This window comes from Aplidium turbinatum, chromosome 12, assembly GCF_918807975.1.
Source record: "Aplidium turbinatum chromosome 12, kaAplTurb1.1, whole genome shotgun sequence".
Classification (NCBI taxonomy): domain Eukaryota; kingdom Metazoa; phylum Chordata; class Ascidiacea; order Aplousobranchia; family Polyclinidae; genus Aplidium; species Aplidium turbinatum.
The window spans coordinates 3909921-3926925 of NC_137483.1; the positions used below are offsets into that span (position 1 = coordinate 3909921).

The 17005-nt window shown below is 36.3% G+C and overlaps 1 protein-coding gene across 1 annotated transcript in view; it reads right to left on the reverse strand.

The window, feature by feature from the left end:
• Positions 1-16337, reverse strand: part of LOC145780904 (nuclear pore complex protein Nup133-like) — a 31030-nt gene extending 14693 nt beyond the window's left edge. The window contains exons 1-6 of the mRNA XM_082592564.1: positions 16189-16337; positions 15749-15888; positions 11738-11838; positions 11263-11499; positions 9680-9739; positions 9226-9330 (exon numbers count right to left, since the gene is read on the reverse strand). Coding sequence (XP_082448690.1) covers positions 9226-9330; positions 9680-9739; positions 11263-11499; positions 11738-11838; positions 15749-15888; positions 16189-16313 — 768 coding nt within the window. The 5' untranslated portion in view covers positions 16314-16337. The remainder of the gene's footprint in view (positions 1-9225; positions 9331-9679; positions 9740-11262; positions 11500-11737; positions 11839-15748; positions 15889-16188) is intronic.
• Positions 16338-17005: the final 668 nt, after the last annotated feature.

A 17005-nucleotide genomic window follows, 5' to 3' on the forward strand; every position in this document is an offset into this window, starting at 1 on the left:
ACAGAGAGGAATGGAACGACCATGATTATTATCAATGTCACCATCAGAACAGGCACATTATCATTAAAATTGCAACAGAGTAGTCTGAGTAGATTTGGAGTATTGCAACTTGATTTGGTTTTTGAATCTTTATCCTCGGACTGACAAAGCCTTGCTACGTTATTTCTAGTAGTTTCGCATGCTTGTAGAGGCTCTTGACGCCGGAATGGCCCGTTTCGGTGAGTCCGGTCCCTATTAGGTGATTTTTTCATTTTTTTTTTAAATAATCAGGTACCGTAGCCTAATTATCATTGCCGTTTTAGGGTTAGGGAGGGGTTAGAGGTTAGGAACTCACCGAATCAGACTCACCGAATAGTAGCAAACCCTTTGACGCAGGGCCGGTTACCGAGATTGGTAAAGCAACTTGTTGACGTATTTGGCAGCGCTCAAAATACAAGTTGTGCGTATGATGGCAGCACTTGGTGAAGTTTTCAATTTGTCACTAACACAGCAATTTGTCAATAACAACAACTGCTGCAGCCTAGTTTAGCATAGTTTATATTTGTCAATATGTAACTATTGCATAGTCACATGATAGGGTGGAGTGAAAAAAATTTTTTTTTTAAATCAAAAAATCAGATTAACCACAAGTGGCGTATGGACCTAAAACCAACTTCTGAGGAGGTTTTGGGTTTGTGCCACCTACACCCAGGTGGCCCATAATTTTTAAAGGTCATCCGAGGGTCAAATTTCATGAAAATCCCATAACTTGGAAACCGGTTAAGCTAGAATGTTGGTTTTGGCTTAAAATTTCCAGAAGGTCCATGTTTATATATGCTCTAATGCAACTTTTGTCTCTATTTTAACTACATAAGCTGATAATAATAAAAAATGACGTTTTAGTTTGAAAGATATGTAACGTGAAGAATTGAAAATGCTATATTTGAACTATTTGCACCCATAGTTATGTGTTAAGGCATAATAGGTACAAACTGACTGAGTACTGCTTAAAATACTTTCTAAGTAGTTGGTACAAAGGATGTGCAAGCAACAATCATGGATATGTGACAAAAAAAACTCAATGACAAAAATAATGTGGCAAAGACTCATATGCAATAATGTTACAATGTTATTTGACATTAAGTTTCAAAATTTACATCTTTGGTTTCTATGAAATTTATAAGAAACTACTTACAATCAGGGTCGCATTATAAAAATTATCATGTGGTGAAAAAAATATTGAAAACCTTCAACCTGAAAACATCAGGACTATCAAAGTCAGAAAAAATATGTTTCGACTCTGATCCATTGCAAATTTGGGCAAGGCTGACACTGGTTTGGTAAAGACCCTTGCCAACCTTAATCCACCACTGTTTGCAATCAGTGTTACAGAAACCATGACATCAACTCATTTATAATTACACGTATCCAATAACAATACACAGCCAGGGGCTCCGAGAGGGGGGAAAGTCAGGAAACTTTCCCCCCTAGCATAATATTGTAAAGGAAAAACAAATGCAGACAAGCATGGATTTGAAACTGCTCAAGTAGGCTTCTTGAATGAGGCAGCTTTATTTTGAATTTCCTATCTGGCCTGGTTACACTTGAAAATGACACAAGCTACAGTAGATCAATTACTCCAAAAATGATATGACCACGAGAGTCAAACCAGCGCTGCGTCATCTTGAGCCGGGCGCATAACCACTGAGCTAACAGGGTGGACTTACGCCTGGCTAACGCAGTTTTTTAAGTCAAGGTTCCGTTGGTCAAGCAAAAATAGTAGGCTACACGCTTAGCCAAACGCAGCAGCACCAGTTGTCAAGTTAAAACAATAGAAAATTGATGATGCCAAAACCAGTAGGCTTAACAGCATCAAATTTTAGGTAGCCACTTTAACAAGTCGAAATTCTGCCACTGCGAATGACTACAATGCAACCGTCAACCAATCAGAACATGTTATAAGAGGCTACCGTCCAATTGTGATCCTTCTAGCACTCATCCAGAGAGTTAACGCTTGTTTTGAACTTTATTTGGTAATTACAGAAGAAAAAGAGCAATAACAGTAGTGGGAATCGAACCCGGGTCAATGAAATTACTACTTTCTAGCCCTAACCCTAACCCCTAAGCCAACCAGCTGACAAAAAATCCATCACTTAATTTGCTTTCTATCATCTTCTTTTTGCCATTTTTTACGTCAGTTAAACCGTAGCTTATGATTGGTTGGCGGTTTCATTCTAGTCAATTTCAGTGGCAGAATTTCGACTTGTTAAAGTGGCGACCCAAATTTTACGTCTTGAAGCAGTTTAACATTGTCTACCTTAATACGAGAATGATTTGTTCTTGATGAGATACATTTGAAGTTACATATACTATGATCGAAAAATACTTGGAACTGCCTATTTCAAAAAATTGTTTTTTTTTAAGTTGGTACACTATCATTTTTAGTGGCAAAAATGGGCCCCCTCAAACATGAAAAAACGAAAAGCTACTCGTTTTTCCTTTAGGCTACAATGTTATCCTAGGGGGGAAAGTTGCCCGACTTCCCCCCCTCTTGGAGCCCCTGGCTGTGTATTGTTATTGGATACGTGTAATTATAAATGAGTTGATGTCATGGTTTCTGTAACACTGATTGCAAACAGTGGTGGCTTAAGGTTGGCAAGGGTCTTTACCAAACCAGTGTCAGCCTTGCCCAAATTTGCAATGGATCAGAGTCGAAACATATTTTTTCTGACTTTGATAGTCCTGATGTTTTCAGATTGAAGGTTTTCAATATTTTTTCACCACATTTTAATTTTTATAATGTGACCCTGATTGTAAGTAGTTTCTTATAAATTTCATGGAAACCAAAGATGTAAATTTTGAAACTTAATGTCAAATAACATTGTAACATTATTGCATAGGAGTCTTTGCTACATTATTTTTGTCATTGAGTTTTTTTATCACATATCCATGATTGTTGCTTGCATATCCTATGTACCAACTACTTAGAAAGTATTTTAAGCAGTACTTAGTCAGTTTGTACCTATTATGCCTTAACACATAACTATGGATGCAAATAGTTCAAATATAGCATTTTCAATTCTTCACGTTACATATCTTTCAAACTAAAACGTCATTTTTTATTATTATCAGCTTATGTAGTTAAAATAGAGACAAAAGTTGCATTAGAGCATATATAAACATGGACCTTCTGGAAATTTTAAGGGTCTGCTACTATTCGGCTAGTCCGATTCGGCTGATCCGATTCGGCTAGTCCGATTCGGCTATTACCCTTTTCGGCTACAGCCCGATTCGGCTAGTCCGATTTGGCTGATCCGATTCGGCTAGTTCCCTATTGGGCTACAGTCTTTATCTGTTAGTTCCCTATTCGGCAATTTTTTGAAAATCCAACGATAATCCTTCTGTAATCCAACATCGTTTCTTTTGCATTCCGACAAAGAAAAACAAATTGAAATGAAATTTAGCGAAAAATGTTTGAACTATTAAATTGAACTGTTTGCTCACATAAAATGGACAACAACGTCTTCTGTTTATTTAGAGAATGTTGTAATATCGCTTCTTTTATAGTTGAAATCATCGAAGCTTTAGATGAGTGGGGTTTAGACCTAACCATTGAGATCTTAAAACTAAAAAGCGAATTAAATTTATTTTTGAACTATCAATGTTTGCTCAGATAAAATTGACATGTATCATGCGTCGCCGTCTGCATACAAACTTAGAATATAATATATTAGAATCCTCAACTATTACAAAATTCTAAATCCAACGACGCTTTCTGTTTATTTACTGTAGAGAATTTTGTATTTTGATCTCGAAGCTTTAGATGAGTGGAGTTTAGACCAAACCACTGAGATCATAAATCATATTTATGACACCGGTTACATCCCTAGTGATATGGTACGTTCCATATTCATAACTTTACCAAAGAAAACCGGAGCAACAGAATGGTCACTCCACAGAACAATTAGCCTTGTGAATTACGTAACAAACAGCTTACTCCGAATCATGTTGATGAGATTGAGACCAAAACTACAATCGGAAATTTCAACAGCACAGTTTTTATTTGTTCCAGACAAAGGGACCACAAAAGGAATTTTTTACATTAAAAATGATAACAGAGAAATGTATGTCCGGTTCTTCTGTTTATTTAGAGAATTTTGTATTTTAATTCGACAATATGGTATCTTTTGCATTCTTGCATTTTATCCAGTGTTTACCTTTGAGTGCCTTCCCAGACGGCAAAATCTGTCATTTTTACATTCATTCAACGTCTGCAGACGTTGAATCAATGTAAAAATGACGAGTTTTGATGTCTGGGTTCGTTCAAAATATGTGTTTTACATGAAAACAACAGTTTTCATGATTACCAATAGGGGTTAATGAGATAAAGTCTCAGCGAAAACGTGTCAACGAAAAAAAGACAGTTGCCAAATAGCGTTTGCAATAAAAGATGAAGTTAAAACCTAAGTGGCATTTAGAGTAAACCTGGGTTTCGGCGTTACATGACCTGAAATTCCTTTGGTTAGTTCCTTCGTTAGACTCTCAGTTGATGTTACTTGATCATGGCAGAGGAATCGATTAGTACGCAGCGCAAAGGTGAGGTTTTTCTACATGATGGCTACATGTTTCAACTAGCTCAATATAGTCCAGACGGGCTTAAGAAATACTGGCGTTGTTCCCGACGTGATGAGAAATGCAAGGCTCGCATCAACACTTGTGTGGCAACAAATCAGGTAATAATGTGTGTTATGATGACTATATTTTGATCATTTGAGAAAATGTGCCAAGAAATGTCAAGTACTTGAATTGTAATAATCGCAACCATTGTTCACCTGCATTGACGTTGGACCTGGGAATGCACCACGGACTGCCCTACCCTAATAATAACAACTGCTTTGATAGTGACGTTGTGCTATTACTTATTACTAGGGCCATTTTTTTACCTAAAAAATTGAAAAATATGACTTTATTTTTTGAAATATATGATAATATATGACTTTGTTTTAAGCATCAAATTTATGCTAATCTCTAATTAATAACTCGTATGTAAGTTTTTACATGTATTTTGAACAATAACACACTCGAACAACTAACAAAACACTTCTATTTCACTTGAAAATCACTACAAAAATTCAAATGTCTAATGCATCCACTGGCGCCGACTTGCGGGGTGGCCAGCCACGCCACCCCATAACCTCTATGGCATGATGGCAGCCACCCCGTTTAGGTTACATTACTTACTGCAAATAAATGTAATTTGAACGGACGTTTAAATCTTTTTTTGATTATTGGTTTTCGCTTCAAGTCAACGTAAAGCAAGAGGTGAACCAATACAGTATTGCGAAGAAAATGATTGTTTTTGTCACAAGCATGATACTTGCGTAACATCAAGCAAGCTACGTGAAGATTATGCAACACGTGGCTACGATTTGTTTCCTTGTTGTTGGGATCGTTTTATTTGTTACTTTTCATAAGTCATTGTTACATTTGTTAGGTTTACAATGGGATTTATTAATCAACAAAATACGATTTTTCCATTGCCTCTCCCAAAAATCTTTTTTGAAAAATTTTAAACTGCTTAATATCGCTATAAATTATGACAGCTATAAAATACTCGGAAATAAAATTAGCTCCACCCCCTAAATGAATATCTATTTTCAAATTAAAAAAATGCAATTTTCGAATGCTTAGTAAAAATCAAACAAAAACATGCAGTTTGAAAGTTTATAGGTTGCCATATTGTGCTATCTGCCACCCCGTGCAAAAATAAAAGTCGGCGCCTATGTGTAGGCCTACCTACCAAACCAGCTACTTAGTAGTACGAGTCAAAGCTCTGTACTCGAAAAGTACCCTTGACTCTTGAGGTCTCAGCACTGGTTGACTTAGTCGCCGTTAAGCTGAACTATCGTAAGTCCAAATTTTTCAAAATTGCGTTTTTGGTTGATTTGATATCTTTATAAACTACAGTTTATTTTGTTAAAGCATCGTAAGTCCATCTGCTTTAGTTTTGATGATACAGAATGATGAACTATCGCAAATTGGAGTTACGATAGTTTTGCAAAATAATAAAATGGGACTTACGATACTCTGCTCTGAAAGTAATTTTACACGTTTCACGTTAACACTCCCTTTTCTTTTAGGTAATTTTTCTTTCAATCGTTTTTTGCATGTTGATATTCAAGGCTTACTTCTATTTCTTTCTATTTCGCATAACAATTTTGCTGTTTTATTGTAACTACATTTCGACAATTTTTTATTGTTAAACTATCGTATGTCCATACTCATTTTTCTAACGTTCAATTTTTGCAAAAAAGAATTATCTTTTTTTCAACAACAAAGCTCCATGAAAGACAATGTATATATAGTTTTCATGTTTTTCCGTTAGAGAACTTTTAGAAAGATCAAACAATGTACAGCAAACACAGCGTGAACTTTAAAATTCAATTTTCTCAAAACTGCATTTTTGGAGTTACGACGGTTCAGCTTATTAGCGACGTAGTGGCCTACTGCAAGTGTTTATAATGTTCAGAGACTGGATTGTGTGTTGCAAAATAATGTGTCAAGATGATGTCACAATGCAAATTAACATCAAACAGCAAGCGCTATTACTAGGCTACAGAAAGTAATAAAAATGTTGCTTCCAATGCTAAGTGAGACTCAGCGTGAGAACTCTCATTGCCTCCCTTCCACAAATTATTATCAAAGTTCAATGTCTACAGGAGCTGTTTGAACTGCATTTACAAAGTTACTCCGGCTCAATCTTTGTATTTTGAAGTAAAAATGAAGTCATATTTTATGATCTAAAACAGAAAATATAACTTTTTATGACTTTATAACTTCTTAAATAGACACCGTAGAAACGTCGTTGTTTCACTGTTATCGGTTTGACAACTTTCTGCATTACCAAAAAAATATGACTTTAATGACTTTTACTGGCCCTACTTATTTCACAGGTAGTGAACACTGGCAAGCATCAGCATTTTTAGAAATGAAGACGATGTTCGATCAAGCTCAAACTTTCAGGAATGTCGTTTTATGATTATTCGCAAGAAAGAAAGTTTGTAGCAATGAAATCGGAGAAAAAGTCCGTTTCGACCCACCCTACTTGTTATGTGCCGTATTGATTGTATTGACTTGTTAAACTAGGGATTGGAATTTTGTAATAGTTGAGGATTCGAATATATTCTAAGTTTGCATACAGACGGTGACGCAGGATACATGTCAAGTTTATGTGAGCAACATTTTAATTTAATAGTCCAAAAATAAATTCAATTCGCTTTTTATGTTTCGCTAAATTTCAATTCAATTTATTTTTCTTTGTCGGAATGCAAAAGAAACGATTGATGATGATTATGTGTCTCATCTGATACAGACGTTGGCGATCATGGTCTTCCAATCTTTTCTGTCATTTGCCATTCGTATAAAATCGTTCGTTTTAACTGTTGTGTTTGTGGCCCATTGATTCAATCTGTTTAAATAAGTTAATCTTTGACGGCCACTGCTTCTTTTTCCCATCCCAAATCTCCCTGTCTGTAAATATGACCTACAAATTGCATCTGGCGCCTTCTAACTGTTCTTATTATCATATCGTTACTTATTGTCTAGCATTCACATCCGTAGGTTAGAATTGATATTACATATGCTTTCAAAAGTTTAATTTTGGTCTTTGTTGTCATGTTGCGATTCCTGAAGACTACGCTCATTTTACTGAAAGTATCCTTTGCTATAGCGATTCTCTTTTTAATTTCAGTGTCACTTTGCCATCGCAAGTTATAGTGTACCCAAGATATTTCAATTTATCAACTGTTTCACACCATTGAGTGCAACACACCATTGAATGTATGGTTGCAATTTGGATAAGTTTTCATTTTTGATACGGTCATACATTCTGTGTTTGAATTTAACTCTTACCCATTCGTGTACTGTTATTGACAGCACAATTTAATAAGTCCTGTAGATCGTTTGCAGATTCTGCTATCAGGACTGTATCATCATTCATCAGCGTATCTCAAGCTTGTTACATTTTGTACCCCAACCTTTACTCCATTCATATGTTCGATGTCTCTCAAAATCATCTCACTGTAAGCGTTGATAAGATCTGGAGATCGGACACATCTCTCTGTTATCATTTTTAATGTAAAAATTCCTTTTGTGGTCCCTTTGTCTGGAACAAATAAAAACTGTGCTGTTGAAATTTCCGATTGTAGTTTTGGTCTCAATCGCATCAACATGATTTGGAGTAAGCTGTTTGTTACGTAATTCACAAGGCTAATTGTTCTGTGGAGTGAGCATTCTGTTGCTCCGATTTGGTTTGGTAAAGTTATGAATATGGAACGTACCATATCACTAGGGATGTAACCGGTGTCATAAATATGATTTATGATCTCAGTGGTTAGGTCTAAACTCCACTCATCTAAAGCTTCGAGATCAAAATACAAAATTCTCTACAGTAAATAAACAGAAAGCGTCGTTGGATTTAGAATTTTGTAATAGTTGAGGATTCTAATATATTCTAAGTTTGCATGCAGACGGCGACGCATGATACATGTCAATTTCATCTGAGCAAACAGTAATAGTTCAAAAATAAATTTAATTCGCTTTTTAGTTTTAAGATCTCAATGGTTAGGTCAAAACCCCACTCATCTAAAGCTTCGATAATTTCAACTGTAAAAGAAATTTAATTATTCAAACATTTTTCGCTAAATTTGTCGGAATGCAAAAGAAACGATGTTGGATTTTGTTGGATTACAGAAGGATTATCGTTGGATTTCCAAAAAATTGCCGAATAGGGAACTAACCGCTAAAGACTGTAGCCCAATAGGGAACTAGCCGAATCGGATCAGCCAAATCGGACTAGCCGAATCGGGCTGTAGCCGAAAAGGGTAATAGCCGAATCGGACTAGCCGAATCGGATCAGCCGAATCGGACTAGCCGAAACGGGCCATTCCGAAATTTTAAGCCAAAAACCAACATTCTAGCTTAACCGGTTTCCAAGTTATGGGATTTTCATGAAATTTGACCTTCGGATGACCTTTAAAAAATATGGGCCACCTGAGTGTAGGTGGCACAAACCCAAAACCTTCTCAGAAGTTGGTTTTAGGTCCATACGCCACTTTTGGTTAATCTGATTTTTTGATTTAATAAAAAAAAATTTTTCACTCCACCCTAACATGATAATAATATAAAACATCATCAGAAAGCACTTTTCAATAATAACTCGGCTAATAATCCGACCGCTTTACTCACATTTTCATTTTCGTGAGGTTGAGAAAAGAAAAATGATGACACTCTTCTTCCAATACTAGACAGTGCCCCGGTCCGCTTGCCCACATCCTTGCATGCCAACCCATTCTAAGAATCAAGCATGTGTCACAGTTACCCATGAGAATATGATGCAGCAAAATATAATTAAAACTGCTTTCTCAATATACTTAATTGGGCACTTGGATAAATAAATGTAATCTATCACAGTAACCATATAATATAGATTTATAGTAAATATTATTCACATTTACTAAGATTACAGAATTTATAATATATATTATCCACAACTCAGGGACTAATTTGGCTTGCATAAGGTTAGATCAATGTCAATTCTTTGCACATGTGCAAGGCACAATAACAAACAAAAACTTGACAAACATGTTGCTGTAACAGATGCTTATTTTAAAAATAACAATAATTGTTTAAAAATACGTACCTGTGATGGAATGATGTAATACAAGGAGGCAGATGCAGTGCACAGAATAAAACCATGTTGCTGTAAATATGTAATTGTAAAACCTGATGATGTACATTGTACCGTGCTTGTGGCAATACGCTCAATTCTAATATTAAGCATATTAACTGAAATTGATACAACAAAACTTAGCTTTGACATAAAAGTTTAACATGGAAAAGTAAAACTGGGATTCTAACTGGAAGTTGAGTATGTTTTGCAACTGGGAAATGGTGGAACTTAAGGGGGTAATGTGCCTTAATTTTGACATATTTCAATAGCATAATTTTGAGACTATAAGAAAATGGACATTCGTTTGCTATGCATATTATTATAACACAAGGTAAGTACATTTGAAAAATATTGTTTATAATCATTTGGTTGCCATGGTAACCAACGGGGGGGCCTTAGTAACAAAAAATAATAACAAGCTTAACTCAAAAACCAATTAAGCTACAGGCACCAAACTTGCAGAATATGTTCTAATGTTAATTGCGCACAAAACTATGTTTTTGTATTTATTTTTGGTTGCCATGGCAACTTAGCAACAGCCAATCAAATTATTTTTGGCAATATCTCCATTTTGCCTCAATAATATAAAAAACGCTCTCAAGATTTTGTAGATATAGTTGTTCTTAGTATATATTCCAAATTTCACACCAATGTGATGTTTGGTCATGGAGTTATGCTTGTTCACGTGGGGCCACAATACGCCACATGCACCAAAACACTAATTGGAGATATTGCCTTCCAAAGTTTACGATTCAAAATAACCAAAAGGTTAACACTTTTGAGAAACTATGTAAAGTATCGAAATGGCCTGATTCGGTAAGTCCGATTCGGTGAGTTCCCTATTCGGTGAGAGCCCTATTCGGTGAGTTTCTTTTTTGGGGTTTTGGGGTTTTTGGGGTTTTGGGTTTTTGGGTTTTTGGGGGTTTGGGTTTTTGGGGGTTTGGTTTTTGGGTTTGAGGTTAGGGGGTTTGGGGTTTTGGGGTTAGGGGTTTTAATTAGGCTACGGTAGGCCTACCTCATAATTTTCAAAAAAAAATTCAAAAAAATCACCGAATAGGGCTCTCACCGAAAAAGGCTCTCACCGAATCGGACTCACCGAATAGTAGCAGACCCGTAAAGTATATACGACTGGAAATACATAACAAGTGAACATGCACAGTCAGCTTTTCTGTATAAACACATTCAGTGCATTATGGGAAATTTGATTAAACTTTATTCTTTTTGAAAGGGGACAAATAACGATAAAACAACATGCAAAGTTAGCAATAAAATGCTAACCAAACGCAATATATCGATTGTCAAAAATAAGAGTGGCCTTCGCAAAAATTGAATTTCAATGTCTTATAGGCCACATATTCCAAGTTTTATGGGTTTATTTTATAGAAGTAGACTTAAACTATCTAAAACCAACATAAACACAAAATGGAAAAAAACATATTTTTTTTTAAATATTTGAGCACATTACCCCTTTAAACTGGAGTTGTATGAATAAGCTTGATAAGCAAAAGCTTGATACAGACTGTATCTCTTCAAACATGTCACATTTTTATTACCTGTGCAGAAATAACACTGAAGCAGTTTGTGTTTTGACTTCCAAAGTCAACCTTGAGTTCCCCACTTGCCATGGTGGAAACAAGAATATTCGGCCAGTACATTGCCTGGCCAAAGTTTGAAACTGCAAGAACCGAGATGCAACCGGTGTCTTCATTGTAGTCGACAGCAACTAGCCCCGACAAATAAAAATCTTCATCCTCCACAGTTCGCAAAGTTAGTTCTTTGCAAGTCGGAATCTGTAAATTAAATATACACACTTCGAATAAATTGTAATTTATGGATCAAGTAAGGCAATGAGTTCAAAAGACTTATCAGACTTTTTATTTGTTTTTAACTTTAAATAACTACAATAAAATCAAACATATCGGTTAAAAGCTTATCCACAAAAGAAGTGATGGTTGGAAATCTTCAAAAATGTAGAATAAGCGATTTGTAACAAAAAGTGTTTTAACAAGATCAAAAAATTGTATTTACCCTTGACATCCCACTCTGGTGCGACCACACAAATAACTTTTGACCGCTGACAAGCCAAGACCAACCATTGCTGCTAATCTTCACTGATACTTCAGATACGTCTATGTCAAAGAAAAAAGTGAAAATTTCAAGATAAACGTAACTCATGTAGACATTAACATTAATAACAAGTTTATATTTCATGATTTTCAAGAGATAATGTAACCTTTTCAAGGTGTCTGACTTCTTATTTGCAAAGTTTAGACATATAATCTTGGCGTCAAGACAAAAAATACACGATCAAAACCTGAGGATTTTGCAATCAGGATTTCCCAGAATCCTAACCTTGGTACAGAACGTGTGGTATAGTTGTACTCATAGGCGCCGACTTTTCAAAAAACCTTGGGGGGCGAGAAAGGTGATGACGTCATAATCATAACGCTATTTTACTCAATTAAAATAGTCTTTGATTAAGCTTAGTGTCTTGCTTATATTGACACCTAGGTAGCAAACCGAATTTATTAGAACCGCTGCTTGAAACGATTAGTTTTACGCATGCAGTACGCCTCGTCGTAAAAATTTTGATATTGTTAGCTCATAATTGGAACAGTTGGAAAACAAGCCGATTCATTTCCTTTTCATGCGAGTGAATACCAACGATCAAGACAGTGAAGTTATCGAAATAAAACGCAAAAATCATGATCTCAGTTCAGTTGTTTTTTTATTTCTGACCATCATATCAAAACAATACACGTCAACATAGCAAAGGTCAAGAAAAAGGTAGAAGCGACAAAACGCGAACGTTAAAACGTGCTTGTGATCGAAGTAAGTTATTGAGTTGAAAAAAAATTTGGCACGGTCGCAACACCTTCAGAAAAATTTAAGATATAAAGGGAAAATAAAAAAAATAAAAAATGTTACAAAACAAATAAACATATATTATATAGGCTATAACTTTATTAGCCTACATAACTTTAGCTGATATATTGAAGATTTGTATGGACAGTTGCTATGAAGATCGGCCATGGTGCGTTATCAAGAGTGCTGATGGTCGTAAGGGGAACACGTCTTGATGCGTTTAGCTCATAGCAAAGAGCAAGGCAGGCAAAGAAAACCCCACAAAGAAATCCTACCACGGGCAAAGCCATTTCAAGCGCAACGCACCAGGCCTTGCACGACTCACAAAATAGATAGGCTATAACTTGACGACATGAAACAATGACAAAAAACAAATAAATCAAACTAGCAAAAAACAACATCATCTTCTTGCGGAAATTCAATTATACCCAGGGAAGTTACGTCTTAAAGATATCAAGCGTGCTTTGATAAAACTTGCGTTGATAAAGCGATAATTTTAGACCCCTGTCAGCTAAACTCGCCACTTCCACACCGATCCAACGTTGGCTAACGTTGAATTAATGCAAAAATGACAGTCATCGCCAGCTTGGATGTAGTAGTGGTATGTCCCAGTAATATGATAAATTTGGGTTACCGTATGTTTTACACGTTAAACCATATTAAAGTGACAAAAAATATCCAATTTGGCATATTACGTTAAAAAAATAGATAAACAATCAGACAATAGCATGACGATCCAGTCCAAGATATTGAAATAAAACAACTGGTTGGAGCACATGGCCACCGCTTCACCGAAAGCAGAGTGGAAACCCGCTATCAGTTTTATTAGCTTCGTTTCGCTCGTTTTGTTAATTACTTACCTTCAAAGCGTTAACAACGGCGAAGTGTTTTCTCTTCTGTTTTTTATCGAAAGTCTTTATAATCTTTTATCGAATACCGTATGGCGTATATATTCAAGTATAGGGGAGGAAGACAAGCACCTTTAAGTGGTCCCCCCCGTCAGTAACATACGAAATTATACAAAATACGTATGCGAAACGGGTCTGCTACTATTCGGTGAGTCCGATTCGGTGAGTCCGATTCGGTGAGTCTGATTCGGTGAGTTCCTAACCTTTAACCCCTAACCCTAACCCCAAACCCCTAACCCTAAAACGGCAATGATAATTAGGCTACAGTACCCAATAATTAAAAAAAAAAATTGAAAAAATCCCCCGTTAAGGGATCGGACTCACCGAATCGGACTCACCGAATCGGACTCACCGAAACGGGCCATTCCGATGCGAAACGAAGCTTATCAAACAAGAGCTAAGATTCAAGTATAGGTTGATGTTCGCAAGTGATTCAACTTATACACAAAGACAGATTCAACTTATACACGGGACAAGCTCGGCAGTTTTCAAAATGAACACATTTTTGTAAAGAAAGGGGCGTTCTTCCCGGCTATCAGCACAAGGCTGAGCACTCGCTAGTACAGCGAGCAGAAACTGACTGGTAAAGCGGTGGTCGAATAAATTTGTGGCAGAATACGGTGCGATACTGATGAGCCCAGCCTCATGGGCGAAACACGTGTATATCGCTGTCAATTCTTGCTACAAATCGGCTGCCGAGAAACGAACACATTTTTGCTGCTGCAAAATCATTGCCGACGTAGATTACGGAGTGTGTAATGGCGTCGGCCGAACTAAAAGTTTTGAATACGTTTATTTGTGGTGATTCAAACTTAATTTTCAAATTTAATGATATCTTGTCAATACTAAACTTTATGCACTTGTTGAACAATATGCAAAGCTCACGACACAAAACAGCGGAAGGAGCTGTTTTAAGAGATCAGTTTTTTTAATTTTTGCGTGTAGGATATATGTAATCGTTCTTATTACGTAACATTCCATGATCGTTGAAGTTGATGTAAAACCTGAACGGCCGCATAAAACAATGATGTCAGGTTAGCTAGGTGATAATAGCGGTAAGAGACGTCGTTAATGCAAGCAATATCTGCGACCAAGACCATTAAACACCTTTTCTTTTATCGGTTTTCGATTCTCACACATTGCGAACAAAACAATGCGTTCTGTTGAATCATAATTGATCTCACGGCGGGGAAGACCTTGTTGAAAATAGCGCGTCTAATTTAGCTGGTTTACTTAACCCTTTGAGGACCGCTGGGACACATGTGTCCCATGAAATTAGGCCGATTACCCCCCAGTTAACTATAAAAATTTACCACTGCTGATACCCTAGCGTAGCATTGGATATCTATGTTTAATTTCAGGATAGACATCCTTTTTCAATTTTTTTTTGCGTAGGTGTTGTTTATATGACATTTGAAGAGTAAACAAACAAATTCTAATAAAATTAGTTTGCGTTCTTCTGGTGACTATATGCTAGGTTACCTCGTGATGTTAAAGATGATAACTAGCTTTTGTATTTCCGACGTTTCGTCAGTCAGCACGACTGACTTTATCAAGGTGGCTAAAACAGGTTAACACAACCTGTTCAGCAACGATGGCACAACACAAAAACATACTGATAAAATGAGTAAAGTAAAGCAGCAAGAATCAGAATTAAAACACGCAACGATACCTAGAGGTTAAACTAAATGCAGTGAATGCCTAAAACCAGTAGGCTACTTTCCAACAGCGTAAATTTATCTATCTATTGGGCCACTGTCAAGAAACGTTGAAAAGACATCAGACAAGACAGAAAACAATGGGATTAGCAATAACAAATTCTACATAAATATTTTTTTGGGAAAATTTAATAGTCCTCAAAGGGTTAATATTGCCGTGAATAGTTGCGTGCCTATTCCACTGGTATTCCAGCAGCGTAAGTTACTCTACCATCTACTTTGAAATTTCCATACCGTATGAGAAAGCCATGCGATCAACTGCTGTTTTGCGGGCAAGAGCAACGTAGGCTATTTTACGCTTTCGGCATTCTTTAAGTCCGTTTAACTTTAAATGATCAAAATCTCTTTCGCGAAGTGTTTTATCTTTGAAACACCACTTGTAATAAACCATTTTTGTTGCCCCTCAGCCATAAATTTACGGGGGGCGCCGCCCCCCGGAAGTCGGCGCGTATGGTTGTACTTGTTCGATGTCAAAGTCAAATAAATAAAATAAATTTAAAATAGTAATGTTCATTGCTGAATGACAGCTGTCATTATAAAATAATTACCATCAGCAAGAGCAATTGCTTCCGTTATCAATACTGGAATAGAAGAATCATATGATTCAATCAAGTGGTGGGTTGATCCAAAAACCGTAGTGACTGTAGGCGAACCAAGCAATGAAGTTGTTGAAATGTTTAATGAATTTCTAAAAAGTAAAAAAATCTTGAAAATCGATATGTGGTTCCATCATGACAAGGTGTTGATATTGAATAGTATCCAATCATCATGTATATAACACGTCAGTTTGTAATAGCGCTAAGTTTTTTAATTTTATTTTTGCTATGAACAATTTTGGACGCTTGTCAGTTTTAAGCCGCCAATGCCCAATGGTCGGCAAAGTCTCCTGTACTTCTCACTTATAAAATCGCAGGCGATTTAAAACCTACAAGCCCCCAATTTTGTCTGCTGCAAATAAAATAAAAATTAGTCAAAGGTTGATACAAACCTCGTCGCAATGGATCTTCTCAGTAGAGAAGTTCGAGACACATTCTGTAAAGCTGCGCCACGTGGAGTGATCACAGAGCGTCGATTTGAAAGCGAAGATTTTTTCTTCCGAGTTGGAGTGAACATTGTTGCTACTATTCTACTGATAGAAGTTACCGAAATGTAAAAATCTTAGAAAAAACAAAATGGTACGGTAGCGTATTATATATATCATATAAAAACTATGCTTCTAAAAAGTTTGTTCTATATTTCCTTATGCAGCCTAGGCTCACATTATGGCCTACACAAGCTTCAGTGTGGCAATTCTAGGTAAGTAGACCAGATACAAGATAAATACAGTCGAGCAAACATATACTGCATAATTATAAGCTGCTTTCTCCTTGTGTCTTACTTTCTTTGTTCAGTCAAGACAGTAGCAGATTCAGGAGGAAAAGCACCGTAACTATTGCTTTTTTTGCAAGGTTAAAGTAATGTACCCTAGACATCATTGTGTTTTGTTGGAATGCCCCCACGAAAACTATTTGCTGGATCTGCCCCTGAGGAAAGGAGCAGTAACTGAATAATAGCCGAAAAGCACATATCGGATATTTGTAAGGTCTCTAGTTTAGAACAGCTTTAGATTTTTTTGTCTCCTAAAAAAGCTACTCTGAGGGCCAATTGCAAACCAAATCACTACTTGATTATAACGTTAGGCTACACTACATCATTAGCTAGCCCAGGGTTTCCCAAACTTTTTTGGGCCACGGACCACTACTGTATTTGTAAATCTGTTTATTCGTGGACCCCCAATTCCAATACAAAGGTAAAAATAAATAAAA